This window comes from Chelon labrosus (assembly GCF_963514085.1).
Source record: "Chelon labrosus genome assembly, chromosome: 6".
Classification (NCBI taxonomy): Eukaryota; Metazoa; Chordata; class Actinopteri; order Mugiliformes; family Mugilidae; genus Chelon; species Chelon labrosus.
The window spans coordinates 26123362-26145015 of NC_140342.1; the positions used below are offsets into that span (position 1 = coordinate 26123362).

General features: G+C 44.8%; 1 protein-coding gene across 1 annotated transcript in view; it reads left to right on the forward strand.

The window, feature by feature from the left end:
• Positions 1-21654, forward strand: part of LOC311489287 (disco-interacting protein 2 homolog C) — a 193650-nt gene that overhangs the window by 162903 nt on the left and 9093 nt on the right. Inside the window, exons 13-31 of the mRNA XM_084546303.1 lie at positions 937-1039; positions 1147-1211; positions 1382-1475; positions 1572-1691; positions 2084-2198; positions 3453-3592; positions 4029-4165; positions 4263-4471; positions 5743-5857; positions 6507-6708; positions 7690-7799; positions 13754-13834; positions 14894-15017; positions 15569-15690; positions 16157-16268; positions 17180-17289; positions 18217-18347; positions 18661-18829; positions 18940-19110. Of these exons, the coding sequence (XP_084402429.1) occupies positions 937-1039; positions 1147-1211; positions 1382-1475; positions 1572-1691; positions 2084-2198; positions 3453-3592; positions 4029-4165; positions 4263-4471; positions 5743-5857; positions 6507-6708; positions 7690-7799; positions 13754-13834; positions 14894-15017; positions 15569-15690; positions 16157-16268; positions 17180-17289; positions 18217-18347; positions 18661-18829; positions 18940-19110 (2430 nt within the window). The remainder of the gene's footprint in view (positions 1-936; positions 1040-1146; positions 1212-1381; positions 1476-1571; positions 1692-2083; positions 2199-3452; positions 3593-4028; positions 4166-4262; positions 4472-5742; positions 5858-6506; positions 6709-7689; positions 7800-13753; positions 13835-14893; positions 15018-15568; positions 15691-16156; positions 16269-17179; positions 17290-18216; positions 18348-18660; positions 18830-18939; positions 19111-21654) is intronic.

The window sequence follows — 21654 nt, forward strand, 5'->3', positions numbered from 1 at the left end:
GAAAAAAATAAAAAATCTCATTGATTAATGTCGACTCCACAGCCAGTCAATATTTCTACAGATACTTGCAACCTAGAAAACATTCATATTGATGATTGACAGCAAAAATCACCTGAGTTAATAAAATAGTTTGAGTTTCCAATCAGTAAATAAAGGCGTCTGAATTCACATTTGCATTTATTTTTATTATTTTGTTTTTTCATCCCTTATTCTTTTGCAAACTTAGACATTTTGGGAGCTTTGGTGAGTTTTTAAAAAGTGGTTTTACCCACTGAGGAGCGTTAAATCTGCTGAAAATAGAACAGAAGAAGAAGAAGTATGTCAAACAAGGCAGCTGGACTTGTTTGAGTCTAGTTGGGTGTTGGGCCTCAAACTAGTCGGCTTTAGATGTACCATGAATTCATTAAATAGAAGAAGGAGTAGAATCCCCAGTTCAGTTTATTGCTGTTGACATAATTTCTAAAACTCTTTTCCACCTTTTATTCCAAAGTTCTGTTAGCAAGTGTTCGCCCTCTGCTTACAGCTAAAGCCCGTTCCTCAGGACATTGAAAACTTTTACGTATATTGTGCAACAAATTCTAAGCAACGGTGAATGGTGAACTCTGTTGGGAAGTATTATTTGGAAAAGAGGCTGCACCCGAACTCTCTGTGTGTGGTAAAAACAACTGGAGATGTGACTGAAAAGGGAGAGAAGGTGACCAAGATGTCTCCAACGTCTCCCACGTTGCTGTCCACATGGACTCCAGCTTGGTTCATGTCCTGGAAACTCCTCACCTGATGTTTTTACCCCATGTGGAGCAGACATGCTCAGAGAGAATAGATTTATTCCAAGAACCAGAGAGAAACCGGCAACATCAAGAGCTTACATGGTTATTAGAGGTGTACACCACCACCTCTACATCTGATTTACCACTCTCTCCGTCTCTGTGTGTCCAGTATAAGACGTGTAAGGACGGCAGCGTCCTCGGCGTGACGGTGATGAGGATAGCGATGCTCACGCACTGCCAGGCCCTCACACAGTCCTGCTCGTACACAGAAGGTAACGCACTTTAACCTTTGACCTCAGACGACACTGACGAGCGTAGCTTTTAACGGCGACGGATATCACGTTGAAGTTCATCTCTCTGTTTGTCTCTCGTCCTCCAGCTGAGACCATAGTGAATGTATTAGACTTCAAGAAGGATGTAGGACTGTGGCACGCAGTCCTGACGGTAAGGAAAAGCAAATTCAAATTCAAATTCAAACCGTCTTATCTGGCAACACTGCAGAGCTGTAGTGGAGTATAAAGTGGCATGAGAACACTTTCTGGTGTGAAGTACCTCAAATTTGTGCTTGATTAAATGTTCTTACAGCTGAATGAACTTTTCTCTCTGTGTCTCAGAGTGTGATGAACATGATGCATGTCATCAGTATCCCCTACGCCCTCATGAAGGTCAACCCTCTGTCCTGGATCCAAAAAGTCTGCCAGTACAAAGGTAACCTAACCAACCTGATCATCCCAGTGTGAGAAATAACATACTCCAGTGTACTCTGTATAGTTTCACATCTTTAATGTGTTGTCTTGCGTGCAGCTAAGGTGGCCTGTGTGAAGTCCAGGGACATGCACTGGGCTCTGGTGGCCCATCGGGACCAGCGGGACGTCAACCTGAGCTCCCTGCGCATGCTGGTGGTGGCCGACGGTTCGAATCCCTGTAAGAAAACACTCTGTGAAGTTGTGTCTGTGAATGTTCTCAGTCATCCAGGTCATGGTGTGTCCCTCAAAATAGAGCTGAAACAAGGACAACTGGACTTGTAGAGTTTCTTGACAACGTCTCATCTAAGTCTTCAGTTCTTAAAGACTGGTTTCCACCTGAAACTTACATGATTAGGGTCTGATAACGACTAGAGACTTAACTGCAGCTGGAGGAATATGTTCTGATCCTGTTTCCCCCAAAGATTGGTACTTCATCAACCCATTGTTGATCAGAGACTCTTTAAACTTAAAATGTTTGTCCAGAATATGGTGCTCTAGTAAAGTTCAATCAAGCTGCTCAGCTCCTGCTGTAATGCTAGTACGGGAAGCTCTAACTGTCTCGTCTCTCAGGGTCGATCTCGTCCTGCGACGCCTTCCTCAACGTCTTCCAGACGAAAGGTTTGAAGCCGGAGGTCATCTGCCCGTGTGCCAGCTCCCCCGAGGCCCTGACTGTCGCCATACGGAGGTACACTCACGTAGAACAGGATTTATGTTGTGTTGATCGTAAAACATCCAGTACCTTCTTGCAGAAAAATCCATGAGATATTCACGTCAAAAGGCAAAATCATTCTTCTCAGTCAACCAGGTCATGGTATTTAAAAAAAATAAAAACTTGTAGAGTTTCTTGAGGACGTTTCATTTGATGGTACTCCATCGGTGGCAGTAGACTCTAGTCTGAAGGTGTGAACGGGGGTTAAACTTCCTGGTGATAGACTGAATTCATTGCTTCCATCACCTTCATATCCCAGTGATTCATTTACAATTTAACCGTCTTCCGCTACATAACATTTTTTAACCAGTTAAAGGCGCCGACTTTACAGTTTTGTGGGTTTTCAGACGCTAAACTTCCAGCCTCTCCACCTCTTTCAGCGTGTCGGCTCCAGCTGTGATTCACGTGTCGACACTATAAAAGCCAGCGTGCTAATAAAAGGCACTTCGCCTCGTTGGGCGTGGCCGTAATGAACTTACTTTATTTTTAGAGGAGCGTCTTTAAAACTGGCTCACACACATGGATACACCCCCACTGACACTCAGCAGCTCCAGCCTCTAATCTTTACCTTCACTATAAACTTAATTAACTCTCAAACTGCCTGTTAGGAATAACGCCCCCCTTTTTCTCCAGCCATACTATAGATTTAACAGAATATGAGTCTGTTGACACTACATTTAGATTTTATTATAGGGCGTGTTTCAGCTGATACAGACACCTCTGCACACACCTGGATAGTCCCTCAGCCATTTACTTGTTTCAAAATTGTTCCATAAACGTCTTCGTTTTGCAAGATATTATAGTTTCCCAGTTCTTTTACTCACTTTCTAATAATGTTCACCAACATAAAAGATGCTTTTCCAATGGTTTTTCACAAATAACCATAAAAATGAATGGATGTCCCCTTCCAAAACTGTCTGTGTGTTGTGAACATTTTAGGAAAACGGCTATATCTCATTTCACAAAACTCTTTCTACTTCCTAAAAGAAATGTCCCAGCACACAGGGGCAAATTCTTCCACACTTTCCACAAGTGAAAGTGAGATCTTCATGCAAATATACGGCATCCTTTCTAAAACTTTAACAACTTCACTTTCTCAAAAATCCTCTGGGACTACACATTTCCTTTCCACTCTTTCAGTGAAAGCGACCCACAGGAACGTCCTGCCTCTAGTAAAGCGGGTTAAAACAGATCAACGCTGACCGCTTCTTCTTCCTCTCTCTCCTGCAGGCCGGTGGAGGAGGGCACCACCCCTCCAGGTCGCGGCGTCCTCTCCATGCAGGGCCTGAGCCACGGCGTGATCCGGGTCGATTCGGAGGAGAAGCTGTCGGTCCTCACGCTGCAGGACGTCGGTTCTGTGATGCCCGGAGGTCAGAAAGCTGCAGTTAACAACGCCACTTTCCATTTTCTGCTCTTCTCTTCTGTCCTTCCTTTTTCACTCCACCAAAACTTTTAAAGATGTAAACAATAACTGAGCTATTGATGCATTTAGTCAAAAGACTTGTTTGATATTTATTTGCTTGTTATATTGGCGTGTTGGATGAGACTGAGTGATGCATTCGTTGCCAAAAAGTATTCCCCTACGTCTCTGATCAGTCACTGTCAGTTCATCCAGACTTGTTATTAGTGTTTATTGAGGCTGTTTGTCGATCATCTTTAAATGACTACGACAGAAAACAGAGTTGCGCTGTTAAAAGTAGACGAGGGAAGTCAATTTCCTTCCAACGAGAATGAAGTTTGTTCCACTGTGTCTGGATCAGTGTGAATGTTGTAAGTTGTTTCTTGTGTTCGTCTGTCGTTCTGCAGCGTTGATGTGTGCGGTGAGGCCTGAAGGAGTTCCTCAGCTCTGTAAAACCGACGAGATCGGAGAGCTTTGCGTATGCACGGTCGCCACGGGAACCTCCTATTACGGCCTGACCGGCATGACCAAGAACACCTTCGAGGTGAGAGTGTAAAAAATTATTATTTCTTTCTTTATCTTTTTGTTTTCCTGCACCACCTCCTGTATGTATTTATTTATTTATTTATTTATTTTCCCAGGTCTTCCCCGTGTCCAACAACGGGACGCCCATCAGCGAGTTTCCCTTCACCAGGACCGGCCTGCTGGGATTCATCGGCCCCGCGGGTCTGATCTTTGTTGCTGGGAAGATGGACGGGCTGATGGTTGTTGGCGGGCGGCGGCACAACGCTGACGACATCGTTGCCACGGCTCTGGCTGTGGAGCCCATGAAGTTCGTCTACAGGGGCAGGTGAGTCATTTCCGTCGCCTCCGTCCCTCGGAGGAAAACCACAGAAAGGAAAAACCTCTGCATCGTTTAGAATCAGCTCCTACAACCAATCACAGCAACGAAGTATGAGACATTAAGGCCTTGTCAACAAATCACTGTTGCAGAATCAGTTCAGAGAACGGGGAATTTGTCCTGGACTCCAGGCTAATACAACAAGAGATGTCATGTCTTTGACTCATTCATGTTTTCCCATTTACAGAATGAAGACTGATTGGTTGATTATATTCTTGACACTTTCTGTGACACTTCTGCCCTCCGGCTCCTACATTTTACAGGAAAACACTAGACCATAGGTGTCAAACACGCGGCCCCCAGAGGGTCTAATCTGGCCCTGCAGCAAAAATTACATAAAAGACTGCAATTTTTGAAAATGAAAATAACTGCTATCCCTGATTTGTCCAGTGTTTTAGAAAGAGAAGTGGACAGAGCACCGTTTTTTAAAGGATAGTTTATTAAATGTTAACATTCTCCCGATCTGCTTGTTCTTCTTTGCACTAAAACAAACGGAAATAATCTGGAGTTGATTATAAAATGAATCTCCACTCTTGGCCGTTGTTCCTTTTGTACGCCGCAAAATATTACCTCACACCACCTGCTATTGTACATGTGTCACGTTGCATCAGGATTCCCATTGAAACACACACAGAGGCCTTGTTAATGAACGCTTTGAGGAGCACACTCTAATCAGGAGGAAACGAGGCCAGTGTATTTTCTCACGTGCTCCTGAATCGTTCGTCCGTTATGTTTAACCAGTTTGCTTAATGAGCATGTTAGTCAATGCATACAGTTCAGATGCTGTTACTCTACTGTCTGTCGCTGCAAACGATCTGATTGGCCTACCTGATCTTTGCAGGAGCAGGATCAGTTCCCTACGGAGAGACTCCAGAGTCCAACTTTCCTCCATAAAAATGTCTTTAAATAGACTTTACGGTGCAGCGTTGGCAGTAGTAACCCAGTAATTTATAGTTTATTTACTTTGATGATGGCTGTAGGAAAGAAAACTGTTTCTGAATCTGGTGGTTGGTTGAGCAGCGTTCTTACTGATGTTTCTAGCGTTCCTTGAGCAGCGTGACATGGGGAGGTCTTCAGGCTTGACCAGTGGTCGACTGGTGATCTTCTCTGCTGTTTTCATTTGCCTGCAGTTAGTCCTCCCTCTGCTGAAGGCTCAGCTGTTTGAGGTTCAGATGCACTTTGGCTTCACGTGTCACCTTCTGCCTCGTTGTGCTTTGCAGGATAGCAGTGTTCTCCATCACCGTGCTTCACGATGAGAGGATCGTCGTCGTGGCTGAGCAGCGGCCGGACTCGACCGAGGAGGACAGCTTCCAGTGGATGAGCAGAGTCCTGCAGGTACTGTACCTGCACAGTGGATCACAGATTTAAGGAGACTCATGTATAGATGTTCTTGCAGTGAGGAATAAGAGCTTGAATTGTTTGTGGATCCAAGTCCTGATTCATGTCTTCTCAACCTTGTAAACTGTGCTGAGCAGAGCATCAAATTGGGATTAATCCGCCGCTGAAAATAGTCCCCAAGAGACACAGACTGGTTGGAGAAGTGTTAAAGTATTGAAAGACAGACAAACACATTGTTGGTTTTGGTCTTTTCATGGGTTGTGTTGACAATCAGGAAAATACTAAATAAAACCAGACAGACACGTTTTAACACAAACACTTTATAAAGCGACAAAGCACATTCTTTCACACCACAGCTCTGTCTCTTTGACTCAGTCAGACTCAAACACACACATACTGATTCTCAGCTGTACATCCACACTGAGTTCACACTTCACGTCCAAGTCTCCCTAAGCCGTTGTGGCGACTGTGGTGTAGCAATAAAAGCCGTCTGGATTTTTAAGGCTGCAGTAAAACCAGTTCCATGATACGACATGGCTGCTTTTCCATTCAGCTCATCTGACTTACTGACTCAGACTAAAGAAACATGATCAGACTACAGGCTAAGGCAGCTTGTTCCTAACGACTGTCTCCTCCGACTCCCCAGGCGATAGACGGTATCCACCAGGTGGGGGTGTACTGCCTGGCTCTGGTGCCCTCCAACACTCTGCCCAAGACTCCCCTGGGTGGCATCCACCTGTCGGAGACCAAGCAGCTCTTCCTGGAGGGGGCGCTGCACCCCTGCAACGTGCTCATGTGTCCGCACACTTGCGTCACCAACCTGCCCAAACCGCGACAGAAACAGCCAGGTACGGAAACACGTGTGAAGGGAAGCAAAGGAACTAAATAAAGGTTTTGTTTTTATGAGCAAACCGGTCACTAGTGCAGGCGTCATTGTTTAATAGTTCAGATATTTGCATCTGTGATGATTGTGTCAGTATTATACAGTGGATACTAATGTCTATCAATATCAGCCACTTGTTAGTACCCCGTACTAGCCTGGTCACCATATAAAGCTCCGCCCCAAATGATCTGATTGGTCCAGCAGATGTTTGCAGGAGCATAATCAGTTCCCAAAGGAGAGACCCCAGAGCAACTTTCCCCCGACAACAGATTTGTAGGTGGGGGAAGTTCTGGATGACTTCCAGGTTAAAGAAATTGAACTTTGGATAGTTTGGTGTTTTATAGATGAGATTTTCAGCTTGAAGCCACAGAATAAATCCTCTGATGAATGGAGCGTTGGACAAGTCCAGGCCTTGAGGAACATATCCAGACAGTGAGAAGATCTACAGTTAAAAATTGCCTTGGTGCTCTCTATTCTCACAAAAATGATATAATAAATGCCCCCAGATGACGTGTATGACTACCCAAACAATTTGATTGGCCCAGCAGATCTTTGCTGGAGCAGAATCGGTTCCCAATGGAGAGACTCCAGAACAACTTTACGCCATGATAATCTTGTAGACGTAGAAGCTGGTCTGACTTTCAGGCTAAAACAACGTCTGGCATGGTCGTAGACTTCAATAATGATGGAAGGTTCATGTATTGTCATTGACTCCATCAACCCAGTCCTGTTTTCCTGTGTCCGTCACCACATAAATGATTTGATTGGTGCGGCAGGTCTTTGACGGAATCAGTTCCCAACACGGAGACTCCAGACCAGCTATGGTCAGGAAAGTTGATCTGGCCTCCAACTTAGCCTCATACAGCAAACTTCTTCTATCAGTCAGTCGGTCTGTAATCCTTCAAAACGAACCTCTCATCTCTTCTTCTTCTTCTTCTTCATCCAGAGATCGGTCCTGCGTCTGTGATGGTCGGGAATCTGGTGTCGGGGAAGAGGATCGCTCAGGCCAGTGGCAGGGATCTGGGTCAGATTGAAGACAATGACCAGGCAAGGAAGGTGTGTGTGAGATGGGGTGGAGGGTCAGAGGGGGGTTCTGCTGGTTTTCTCCTTCATCATCATCATCATCTTTATCATCATCATCATGACAAACACCACACATACATTTCATTTGGAGCCATTTCACGCGTCGCTCTTCTGTTATTCATTCAGATATTGACTGGTTCACCTGCAGCTGACATTTCACCCGTTGGTTCACGTATGGAGCTACACAGAACCTTACAGTATATGACACAGCAGTGCACCTCTGAAAATCATTTAAAGGTTTATAGGTGCTACCATAGTTCTGCAGCTGCTCTTTTTATCGTCATTACAGTCGTTTGCATCCTCTTTTTACATATCAGCAGAATGCATAAAACGATTTGATGAGGTATGTGGTAGAAACGTGGTAACCAGGAAATGTGACGTTTTATTGAAGAGTTTTATAATTTAGATTTCAATCAGGGCCCTTTATTCGCATCTTCAGGCGCCTTTCTGTGTCTTACGACCTGGCTCTGTTAGGGGTGAGGGAAGCAACATTAAACCAGATTGAATTGGCTTTTTGTGAAGGTTCATTGTGAATGATTAACAGAAAACAAAGGGCGCTGAATAAAACAAAGAAACTGGTAAAACAAAACGAAACTGAACATGTAGACCTTTCTGAAAATGAAATCTCAAAACCCTAACTCCTTGTCCAAAATCAAAACACATCAATAAGCAACACCCCAGTCCTAAATGTGACTATACAAACACTGTGTAGCCAGAGTGAACCAAAAGTCCAGCTCTTAGGCAACAAAACAAAGTGCTTAAAAGATAAAGTTTGCACTAACTAAACATTTCTAAGGTAGTTCAATAAGCACAAGTCTCAAATCACAGTCCAGTACACTAGTGTCGCACAAACTGTTGGAGTTGTAGGAATTCAAAGGGGCATAGCGACGAGTCTCTGACGGCAGACGAGGGAGTCCTGAAACAGCGACGGCAGAAAGAGCTTAACTTTTCACTTTTTTTCCCAGACTAATGGATTTGTAAAGCTTTCCATTCGAGCGCGCAACCGATAAGACGAGAGGAATAAAGAGAAAAACACAGAGAAGAGGGAAACCAGAGAATAGTTTTAAGACAAAGTGGGAGATGAAAAGTGATCGTGAGCAGGGGGTGGTGTGTGTGTAGCTGACAGAAATGGGTTCGCTCTCTTCTCTCACGCTGATAATGTCATCAGCTGTGGCGTCAGGCAGCGGCGCACGGCGTAGACTGATGAGAAGAGACAAATAATAATAACAACCACCGCCACCGCTGCTGCTGCTGCTGCTGCAGAGCGCTGGGGGGCTGCAGCGACGTCAGCCTCTCGACACGCCGCTCATCTGAATGTTTGCGTGGAAGAACACGGTTTTAAAAAAAGATTTCGATTTCTGCAAAGACAGACTCCGACCAGTCAGACTCTGGGTAAATGCTCAGACTTAGAGATTACAGCCATAAATGCAATATGAGCTGGTTATTGGGAATGGTTTTGCATTAGTCTGATGTCTTTGGGAGGTCAAAGGTCTGTTTTGTGTTGGAAGAACAAGCTCAGTTTTAAAGTAAAATGAGATTCTGTGTGAAAAGGCTCAAGCATGCTAGCCTGGAAGCCAGACCAACGTCCCTGCACATCATTTTTTTGTTTAGAGTCTCTCCGTTGGGAACTAGTTATGCTACTGGGGCTTTATGGTGGTGATGGACAGAAGAGTAACAGTCATACATGTTATCTGAGCAATGTGGAGTTGAATTAGTTTACAACTAAATGGCTCTGATTGGTTGGAGGACTGTCCACTAGCTTGTAGAGGTAGTGTTTTCTCTGTATTGGTTGAAACACGCCTCACATGATGAAATCCAGATGGAGAGTTCATTCATTCATTCATTTTCTGTAACAGCTTGTCCTGTGAAGGGTCACGGGTTTAGGGTTAGGGTTAGGGAGCCTATCCCAGCTGTCATTGGGACAGGCTCCCTTTCTGTGTGAAAATTCGACATAGGAAGTCCAGATGGAGAGTTCTCAGACTAGACTAGAAGAACTGAGTCTGGATACGTCAGGCTAGTAGCATGCTGCTGATGTTAGGGCGTAAGATTTTCTCTCACTAAGTCTCTGCTTTTTGCTTCTGCTGCTTCCTCTGATCATCGTCACCTTCATCGACTCATTCCTTCGTCTACTGTTCATGCTCATTTATCCATCATTAGACATCCCTGAGGAAAACCAAGCCCTCCGTGTGAATGAGCTGCTCTTACTCTTCAGACTGTTGTCCCTTTTGTTTATTGAAATGTTTTCTGTGTAATCACGTTCAATGAAATGTGATTTTCTCTGACTGTCTTCTCCGGTTGCTCTTCTAATAACGTTTATTTGTCTGGAGATGTTTGAGCCCTGGGATCAGTCAGAGGATCAGCTGCTTCTCTCCAGGACTGAAGGAAAAACCTACAGTCTCTATATTTAGTTGGTTTATCTGTAACATTTTTAACATCCAAGGATTGTGTTTTGGCAGATAAATTCTGATTCATTTCACTAAAACAACTTTGTTAAAGGCACATGCTTGACCCACCTGCCTTGTTAGGGTAAACCTTCCTAAAGGAAATGACAGCAGGTCTCCAGAGGGAGCTGCAGTCAACCAAAGCTCGCTCAAACATACAGCTTTGGTCTCCACAATCGTCCTTCGCCATTGTCAACCCGAGAACCTGCATCAAGTATTGTTGTCCCGTTTGGTGCCGCACCACCAATAGGAACAGTTAAATTAGGTAATATCTGTCCATTGGTTAGCATAGCAACGTCACTGGCAGCAACCGCCAACTTTGATTGGCTTCATTGGATCTGGACAAGGAATATCTGCACCAAGACCTTTTAATCCTCGTGCCGAGCATTGTTTACGGTCTGATTAGCAACTTGAAATGCAAAAAATGTGCTTTTGGTTGAACCTCTCCGAGAACTGCCTCCGGTATTTTGTCATGTTTGGCGTCGCAGCACCAACGGGAACAATGAAACGAGGTAACATTTGTCCGGTGTTCGGCATAGCTATGTCACTTCTGTGCAGCCTACAACAACATGGCATATACAGACAAACACATCAGTCACAGAAGGGTCATTGGTCTTTGCTTCTTCTCTTGTCCTCTCTCTCTTTTTCTGTCTCTACCAAGGCGGCCTCAATCTGATCGTTGTCCCAATATGAGCTGGGTTCTCCTCAGTGTTCCTGATAAAAAAGGGAGTTTTTGTCTTTGCCACTGTCGGGTTTCAGGCTCTGGTTTCTGCAAAGCTCCTCAAGACAATTTGAACAGTTATTGACGCTATCTAAATAAAATCAAATTGAATTAAATGTCAGTGATGTAGCACCTGCCAGGCGGTCGCCGTGTCGGGTTTCATTGAACCGATGGTCTCGTCTGATAACGACGTGAGATGCGGCCGAGCTGCAGACTTCAGTGCGTTAACATGAGAGAACTGATAAAATTTGACCATACAAAAGCAGATTTCTATCTGGCGCCTGGAATTTAAGGCGAGCGCGCTCGTCCGTGCAGACAGAGCTCCTTTGTGTTGGTGTTTAGCATGCCAGCCCCCTCTCATACCGATAACACGGGTTTTATCTGCAGGCAGGCTCCAGTTGGTTTTTATCTCAGGCTTCAGTGGAGCTGAGGGGAAGCTCACAGCATCTCCAACACAAACCTCTTTACCCACCTTAAACGTGACTCTGAATCTGATTCAAACACACTTGTTTGAAGGAAGATTTGTGCTGCGAGTACAGCTTTTTATCGACTCCACCCTTCCTCAGTTATTTTGAATTTTGACACCATGAAGTCGATCGAATGTTCAAAGAACCTTCAGCATCAGTTCATCCCTGCTCGGCGCTTTGCTGAACGCAGTCAGGATAATGAGCAAAGTTCATTCTAAGAGACGGTCTTCCTTTCATTGTCCACAATCAGAGCTGGAGCCAAAGCAAATATCACCTTTTCCATCATCTCAACTTTATGATGTCCAACCTTATGGAATAATTCCACTCACAGGGTTTCAGATCCTGTAAAAAGGGGGGCATTCACCTGGACATGTGGTAAAGATGCAGCACAAGGAAACTGGTATTTGATTGGCTGGAGTTGAAGCTGGGCCCACACCTTCAGCCAATCAGAGCAGGTACATCAGGTCAGAATCTTAGCTGGAAGTAAAGACAGCGACTAAGATATCTGCTAAAAATTGAAATCTACATAAATGAGTAAATAAGTCAGAGGTGGCTTTAAAGCTTTAAAACTACTGAATAATTTCTAAGATACTAAAAATAAAATTAGTCACAGTGCCTGAGAAATTACCGATGAAAGATGGTGAAGATGTCTGGTTGGCTGAAATCTGATTGATTCGTCCGTATCTTCAGTGACTCAGAGAGCGCTCATGTTGTTGGGTTCATGCTGTACACTTGCAGCGGTAGACGCTGTTTGAGTGTGAGGCAGGAACCTGGAGGAACTGCAGAGGGAGCAGACGTTAATTTGCAGTCGTGAAAGTTTTATGAAATCTCAGAGCCGACAAGCAGCTGAGTGATGTTTTCATCAGCGAAGAGAAAACTTCTGTAAATCTTTTTACCTCCAGAGGCCTGTGATGTGAGTAGATGACGTCGTCTTTCATCAGGAGCTGAGCTCAAACAGGAAACTGTTTTCAGCGCCGTGGGTTTTATATACAGTCTCTAAAGAGTTCCTGTGCAGCAGAAACGACTAAATTAACAGTCTCGATAAGTGAAGTCTGGTGAGGGCTGACTCGAAACACACTGGACGCTTGAGTTTAGGTTTTTATTCGCCAGTGGACAAACTTTCTTTCCTCTCACGCGACCTGTGCTTTGATGTGATTTGATCTTCTCAAAACAAAGGAGTCACTTCACATTTTATCACAAAGGAAAGTAGATCTGAACTGAATTGGTCCCTGAAACGACAAGAGAAAGGGTTTTTCAGCATGTCAAGGAATAATTTTTCTGAAAATCTTTTACTGCAAATGTGAATATGTTTCTTGGACTAAAGTGGTGAATTCCATTTAGAATCCGTTTAAATTCTGATTTAAAATTTCTCATGTAATTTTGCTGATTTTGATATTCTCAGAGCACAAAGACAGTTAGTGATGCTGCCTCATTACACACGCCTAACCTCAAGGCCTTGGTTTGATTCCCTCCCACCGGAGGGTTCACCTACTGTTCACGCTCCTATAGCAGCATATTTCAGTGTTGCCCCCACCCCCTCCCTGCGCTCAGTTGGTGTAATTTCTAGTACAAATCAAGCGCACCCTGAGCCCTCCCAGACGTGACGAACGCGGCGCAGAGCTGAGATCTTTTCTCTTTGCAGTCGGAGATGAATCCTCATCAGTCACAGCAGCCGGCCCCGGCGGCATGAACACACATACACCAATAATAAAATATAGAAACGGATAAAACTGAACAGAGTGTAACAGGCTTGACTTACACTCAGCAGCAGAGCCTGAAAAATTCATGAGAACAGAAACAAACTCGCCCTCTCTTCATTTGTTTTCTCCTCCCATCGCTAACTCACCTCTTTTCTTTTTTTGCCTCTGTTGGTGTAAAGTGTGACGCTCCCTCATTTTCCCACTTTCATTATTAAAAACCCTCGTTCATCCTTTTCTTTCTTGACAATTTAAGTTCATCCCCTTAATTTCCCAACGCACTGCCGGTCACAGCGCTGCCGCTGTTGCATCTGATTAGAGTTCTTTGTCAGCTGTTGTCGGCGGAGGTTTTGTCATTGGCCTTTACCAAGAAATCACCCTGAGATAAACTGTCTAGCTGTTGAACTGCCGCAGTTTGAAGAATTTATTATAAAAAATTATGAGAGAAAGGTTCCTGGGATGCATTTCCTTAAGAAGCAGGGACGTATTTGTAGAAATTTAAACTGCAAAACATGGACAGTGTGTTTTTTTTGCTGTAATTTTTTTCTCATTAGTATAAATATGAATATATTATCATTATTCTTTAATTTTTATCTTTCAGTTCCTCTTCCTGTCTGAGGTGTTACAGTGGAGAGCCCAGACCACCCCGGACCACATCCTCTACACCCTCCTCAACTCCAAGGTAACGCACACAAACCCTACGTCATGTTTTCTACTAGTTTAGAACCATTTTTTATCTATTTTTTTTTTTTTTGCATTTCTACTTTCATACAAAGCAGTTAACATGCTATACAGTAGTACCAGAGAATTGCATGAGTAGTAATAGAGAAGAAAATAGATGAGAAATTAGAGGACAAGAGCTCGGTCCAAGAGAAAAAGAACTTAGAGGACAGGAGCTCGGTCCCAGAGAGAAGAGAGTAGAGGACATGTGCTCAGTGCATCGTCCCCCAGCAGCCTAGGCCTATAGCAGCATATCTAAGGGACGGTTCAGTCCAGCTCTCCCTCCTCAACTCCAAGGTAGCACACACAAACCCTACATGATCTGAGTTTAGAACTAATATCACTTAAACACACAAGCCAGAGTGCTCTGAATTTTCTGGTCTGGTTTTTACATTTCTACATTCATACACAACTCCGTATGTTGAGTCTAGGTGTCAACGTACGGAGTCTCCTAGCCCGGAAGCCAGATGAACCCCCCCCACAAGGGACACACTTGCTATACAGTAGTACCAGAGAATTGCATGAGTAGTACTAGGGATGAAATTAGAGGATAGGCGCTCGGTACGAGAGAGAAGAGAGTAGAGGACTTTTGCTCAGTGTATCGTCCCCCAGCAGCCTATGCCTATAGCAGCATAGCTAAGGGATGGTTTAGTCCAGCTCTAACTAAAGCTTGATCAAAAAGGAAAGTCTTAAGCCTGACTTAAAGTCAGACTTGAATCACATTTCTCACGTTTGGCTTCATAAAAGTAAAAAAAAATGACAGAATGAGAGAGAGCAAATGATTTGTGGCGTATTCATTGAATTGTTTGTGCAGTCACACAGGTATGAAAATCACTTTCACCATGCAGTGAAGAGTAAATTGCGAGGCTCGTTTGCATAATGCCAATATGATCCGCCGGTTTGTTTACAGCTGTTCAGCCCCGAGATGCTGCAACGGAAAATACGACATGACATGAGCTGATCCACGCTGCTGATTGAACACGTCAATCATCTGTGTGTGTGTGTGTGTGACTTCCTGCAGGGTACAATAGCCAGCTCTCTGACTTGCGTCCAGCTGCATAAGAGGGCGGAGAAGATCGCCGGCATGCTGGGGGAACGGGCCCACCTGCAGGACGGAGACCACGTCGCACTCGTCTACCCTCCAGGTAACCGCCGGTGTTGATGCAGAGCGCGAAACCTGGAGATCAGATCAGTACTACAGTAGTAACCTTAAAACTTTGACTGTAAATGAGGAAAGTGCAGACTGATTTGAAACTGTGTATTTGTACAAACCGTGAACGTTCTCAAGCAAGGGAAGGACGCCACAAAGACGTTCAGAGAGCTCAATTAGATCGAACAGAGCGCCGCAGGGAGAAGTGAGGAGAAGGGAAAGAATTGTAATCCCCCTCGGAGACACGGAGACAGGCCGGCGTCCGTCCTGCCGTGCATCACCAACTCCTCCGACGCCAGGAGATTGTCTTAAAGCTGCTTTTAATTAACGCCCGCTCAATATTTAACCTCCTTGGTGTGCTGTTTGTTTTTGTTTCTTCTCTTCATTCCGTCACATACATCCTTCATTTACCCATGTCTTCATTGTCTCTCTCATGCTCTCCTGTTCACGTCCTCCTCCTTCATCTCACCTCACTTTGTCTTTTCCTCTTCCACCCTCCCTCTCCTCCCTAAACCCTCCCACCCTTCCACCCTCCCTCTCCTCCAGGCATCGACCTCATCGTGGCGTTTTACGGCTGCCTTTACGCCGGCTGCGTGCCCATCACCGTGCGGCCGCCTCACCCGCAGAACATCGCCACCACGCTGCCCACCGTCAAGATGATCGTGGAGGTAAAAACACCGTCAGACTTCAGGAACAAATCAATTCAAAAGAAGAAATGGATGCAGATTATTTGCTTTGCTTTGAAATGTACATACTTCTGTGATGAGTGCCGGGGGGTCGGTACGGTTACCCTGTGCGTCTAAGGCCCCGTTCAGACCTTTTCATTAACGTCCTGGTCCTGGGCAATCCAATCACAAGTGGCCTGCTTGAAGCACAGGTGTGAACACACCCAGGACACATTGAGGACCCATTTTCTGTCTCTGCTTCAGACAGCACAGCAGTGAAATTAACGTCAAGGCATAAATACTTTCAGTGCTTTCAGTGAGAGAGACTTCACAGCTTGTTCCAAAATATGTGTCACTTCCCCAAGTCATGACACACAGAGTTGACAGTCAGAGGTCAGAGCTGCAGTGACTCTGCCATAAATCTCACAAACAGTTCTAATGCAGTTTGTCTGCATTGAATCGTGTGCAGGTGAGCCGGTCGGTGTGTGTGATGACCACACAGGTCATCTCTAAACTGCTGAGGTCCAAGGAAGCATCGGCAGCCGTGGACGTCCGGACCTGGCCTCCTGTCATGGACACAGGTACGTACACACAAGAGATATTTTCATTTCTCTTATAAGGACCAGCTGTGTAAAGATTCTGACACAGTTTGAATTAGAATCAGATTAAAACGCTGATGTAAACCTTGATAATCTGATCTTTGATAAACTCTTGATCTTCTGGTTTCTCTCTGGTTCTTGGTTATCTGGTTATCTCTCTGAGCATGTCTGCTCCACGTGGGGTAAAAACACCAGGTGAGGAGTTTTCAGGAGGGACAGAAACATGGAGGTAGAAAAACCAGATGAACCAAAATGGAATCCATGTGGACAGAGACGTGGAGACATCTCTTTCGTCTTCTAAGACTCTAGACATTCAGGACTGGAGGATCTTGTTCTTCTTCTCTTCCCTCTTTTCTTTCTCCTTCTCTTCCTTCGTCTCTTCCTTCTTGTCTTTCTTTTCCTTTTTCTCTTTCTTCTTGTCTTCCTTTATTTCTCCTTCTTCTCTTCCTTCTTTTCTTTCTTGTCTTTCTCCTTTTCTTTCTTCTTCTCTTGCAACTTGTCTTTCTTCTTCTTTATTTTCTTCCTTCTTCTTCTCTTGTCATGGAGGTAGAAAAACAACCAGTTGTTGAAACAAGAATTGTTTAAAAAGATGAACCAAGCTGGACTCCATGTGGACATCAAGGATGGAGACGTGGAGACATCTTCATCGTCTTGTTGTAAATAAAGTCTGTTATCGTCTCCTGCAGCTTTGACGCTCCACAGCAGAAGAACCACCTTGTCAGAAAAGTTCTAATAGTGATTGGTGTTGTTGGGGGCGTGTAAAGACATACATCTGATCAGACTGAAGAAATATTGTCCATGAAAACGTAGCCAAGAAGAAATGAAACTAATGACCTCTGTGTGTCGTATCAACACTGATGTGACCAGGCATACTTTTTGCTTTTTGCTTTTAGACGATTTGCCAAAGAAGAAACCTCCTCTGCTCTATAAACCGTCCAACCCAGACACTCTGGCCTACCTGGACTTCAGTGTCTCCACCACGGGCATGCTCGCTGGAGTCAAGGTAACCACACACACACACACACACACCCATTCTTGGATATTACCCGTACATTTTTTTTACACAAACTAGACAAAGCATGTTGGGTTAGTTCTTTAGCCAAAGCACCTAGAGACGGTAGTGTCAGTGGATTTATGAGCAGCTGATCAGAGACTCAGAGGAGTTTCCTGTGACCAGGTAGCCATCCGTCTTTGTTTTAATTTGGGGGACGGAGCCTGCAAAGATCTCCTGCAGAAGATTATACCCCTGTAAAGATCTGATTGGCCTCGCAGATCTTTGCAGGAGTATAATCAGTTCCAAACGGACAAACTCCAGGTTCCAACTTTCCTCCACAGAAAAGTTGCAGAAGAGGACGTTGGTCCAGGCTGATACAGCAGCTAGCACGGTAGTAGACGGCTGTAAAATGTAAAATCTCCACTGTCGGCCGTTGTTCATTTGTACACCACATAATATTACTCCAGACAATCATCGCGCCAACCCGCCACTGTCCATGTGTCATGTTGCATCAGGATTCCCATAAAAAAACAAAACAAAACAAACAAAAGCCTTGTTAATGAACGCTTTGAGGAGCACACACTAATCAGCTGGACAATAACAGGAAGTGCAGGGCGGGAGGAAACGAGGCCAGCGTATTTTCTCAAACATGTTGCCAAATCTCCCGTCCATTATGTTTAACCAGTGTGCTTAATGAGCACATTAGTCAATGCTGGAATGTGAAAGATACAACGGGCAGCGCTGGTGCCTAAACACAACGAGGAGAAAACAAGGCGTCCGGGGTTGTGTTATGCAAATCAGCGAGCTCTTGGTTAATTAATCATTTTTTAATCTCTAGCAGAAAACGAGACTCGCGCATACTCCCAACACCGGTGACCTAAAAATCACGTTTCTCTGTCTGCATTGATGGAATGTTTTCTCTGCCGTCCGCTGCAGATGTCCCACACCGCCACCAGTGCCTTCTGCCGCTCCATCAAGCTGCAGTGTGAGCTTTACCCGTCCAGAGAGGTCGCCATCTGCTTGGACCCATACTGCGGCCTGGGCTTCGTCCTCTGGTGCCTTTGCAGGTCAGACACACAAATTAAGATTTTTGCACATAGAACATACAAAGATATACTTGTGAGTGCGTTAAAACAATGATTGTCTACTAGTTGATTTACTGTAAAACCATTAATGTATCGCCCTTGAAGGAGGTTGGGTTTATTCAGTGTTTACCGTAACAAAATCCCTTAAAAGACTAAATCAACAATGTGTTTCTAGAGGTTTGTGTCAGTCATTAGAAGTAATGTTGGTACTGCTAATGCTAGCGTTGCAAATACAACATAATCTGCGATTTCCAACTGTGGAGTCACGTCCTGCTTCGTGCTCGTCTCTCTGCAGCGTGTACTCAGGTCACCAGTCCATCCTGATCCCTCCGTCCGAGCTGGAGGTGAACCCGTCTCTCTGGCTGTCGGCCGTCAGTCAGTACAAAGTCCGAGACACCTTCTGCTCCTACAGCGTCATGGAGCTCTGCACCAAAGGCCTCGGGCTGCAGACCGACTCGCTAAAGGTCAGAACCGAAAGGGCTCTGTCTAGTAATAACAAAGAATTCATCAAACTTGACATCCTCGAACATGAATGTTTTCTGAGCTTCAGCCTCCGCCCGTCTTGTTCCCTCAGGCCCGAGGGGTGGACTTGTCTCGGGTGAGGACCTGTGTGGTTGTAGCGGAGGAGCGTCCCAGGATAGCCCTCACGCAGTCTTTCTCCAAACTCTTCAAGGATCTGGGACTCCACCCTCGAGCCGTCAGCACCTCGTTCGGCTGCAGGGTCAACCTGGCAATCTGCCTGCAGGTCAGTCAGCCGGCGCTCTCCTCGTCATTTTCTCCTCTTCATTTTCCCTTTCAGTCCTTCCTTGGTGTGACATCGTGGCTGGTTGAAGCTGCACCGATATCTGGGAAACAAGGAATGTCACGAATTATAGTAAAAAGCTTCGTAACCCCTTTTTCTGTGGCGCCCTCTGGTGTGTGGACGCCGGCGTCTACAATTTGGTTACACGCAAAATGATCTGTTCTGAGCATAGACTGTATATAAATATGGACTACGTGTCTCCACTTCCTCTCATTGGTTAAACTGATGCTATTTTCCGAGGGCTACGGGCGGTGCCATCTTGCGACTTTTGAGCCAGAGTCTGATTAGTACGGTCCGAAAGAGCCACGTGGAGCCGCGATATCGATGCCCCGCCCACATTTTCTCCAAACTCACTCTCGTTTTCATTTAATTCATTCTACGCTCTGCTCTACCTCCACCAGTTACAAAGAAATATTAGATTATACACTGTACTTATTTACATTTTTTCTCTTTACGGTCCCACAGGACCACTTTACGGAGCGATTGGCATGGCAACTGGTGGTCGCGATTATGTCACATCCTATTTCTATAGCGTCAAATAACTAAAATAAAACTTATCCAAAAAATTGACACTTGAACATTCATCAACATTATATTAACTACCTAAAACGACAGAAACCATCCTTGAAACATAATATTGGAAGTGTACTTTAGTGTTCTAGTTCGGCCCAAGTCCCGCCCACTAACATGGAGGGGGTGGAGCTTATGACCTATACTGCAGCCAGCCACCAGGGGGAGCTCTACTTGCTTTAGCTTCTCTTTAGAGGAGCAGTTCCGTCGTCCATCTTTATAACAGTCTATGGTTCAGAACCACATAACTGCAAATATGGTTCACAGCATTGTTTGATTTGCACGACTCTTAGGCGTTTGAGTCTTTAAAGTGTAACATTAATGAGGCATTAATCCAGCAACAGTCGGAGATAACAGCCTCAGAATTAAAGCTGCAGTCTTCTCTTCACCTCTACTGGTCCTCATCCAAACAGACATTCAGCTCTTCTTCTGTATGTCTCTCAGGTTCAGCGCCATCTTTCCATTTCAAGCCGGTCATTGCTTTTACGTTTCTCCTATGATTTGCAACCATCAGTTTATCAGTTTCCCCAGTTTTATATCAGAATGTTCCAGAATTTCAGTAATATTTTTTAACTGCGTGTGTTAATACACACTATACGCTAATATTTTACTGAGCTCTTAAACACTTTGTAATAACCAGCTTTAAATAACCAGACTAACATTTGGCTGAACAATCTTCTCCATACTGACGGCTTGTTTTTGTCTTTTTGAGTTTTCCATTTTGACATTTTTCTTCCCTCCTTGTTTTATGCATAACCCCACCCACATATCTCATATTGGGTTTTGTCTCCACCCTCCCTCCTTCTTTACTTCTTCCTCTGCCCCTTTTACTTTCCTCCTCCTCCTCCTCCTCCGTTCCCTCTCTGCTGCTGTAGCCTCACAGGCTGGGAAAGCTTGCCGACCAGGTAGGGAACCACCATCGACCTCCCCTCGCCCAGCAACCACCTCCACCCCACTGCTTGTCAGCGCACCACTCATCAATCAGCTGGCTTTAGATAGAAGACGAATCCACTAAGATTCTGTGGGATGATAATTTGTGTAACTTGTTTCTTGGTGGAAGGGGGATGGGGGCTCGGGCACACCAGGGCTTTGTGTGTGACATATTTAAGGCTGAACTCTTCAGACAGAAGGAAATAATTTGACCCATTCAGACGTTTTGACTTGTCACAGTTGGAGCTAATGAATTTAAATGGTCAATTTTCTGGCACTCTAACCAGACTGGCTTTATGTCAGAAATAATTACAGAGGCTCATGGGTGTTGTAGTATTTGCAGTTGATCACCTTGACAAAAAATGAAACTATTGTGAAAAATGAAGTGTCAAAAAATTGCAGTTCCACCAATGGCCACTTGAGGGTGACTCCGACAGTGAGTCAGTCCCCGTAGACCTCCATGTTAAAATGTTCAGCTTTACAGCAGAATTAAACGTGTTTTGGTCTCTAGAGCTAAACGTGGCTATATTTGTACACAATACTCACCTGTTTAATTATTGTTGAGGCTTAAAGTTAAGCACAAAAAGATTAATTTGCATGTTCTTCACCTTTGGTTTCAAACAAATGAGTTTCAAAGTGTCACCGATGCAGCCTGTAATCACAGCGTTGTTGAGGTGATTGCATTTGGGTGTGTGGGCCTACGACTCCCAGCATGCCGCTGTGCGCCCTGTAGTGGGCTCTGTGTCCAGTTTCCCCCTGCAAATGTTGAAATGTCGGATGATGGAGGGATGGTGGAGGAAGAGAGAGGCCGGAGCCGGGGTCCTTAACCTCTTTCTTTTTCTCTGTCTTGATTTTTCTTCAACTCTCGCTTGTGTTTAGCAAAATCGACGCCGAACTAACAGAGATTTAGATAAAATATGTGGAGTAGACAAAACGTAGGCTTCAGGATGTAATCACTCATCATCATCACCTTCACTTCCCCCTCTC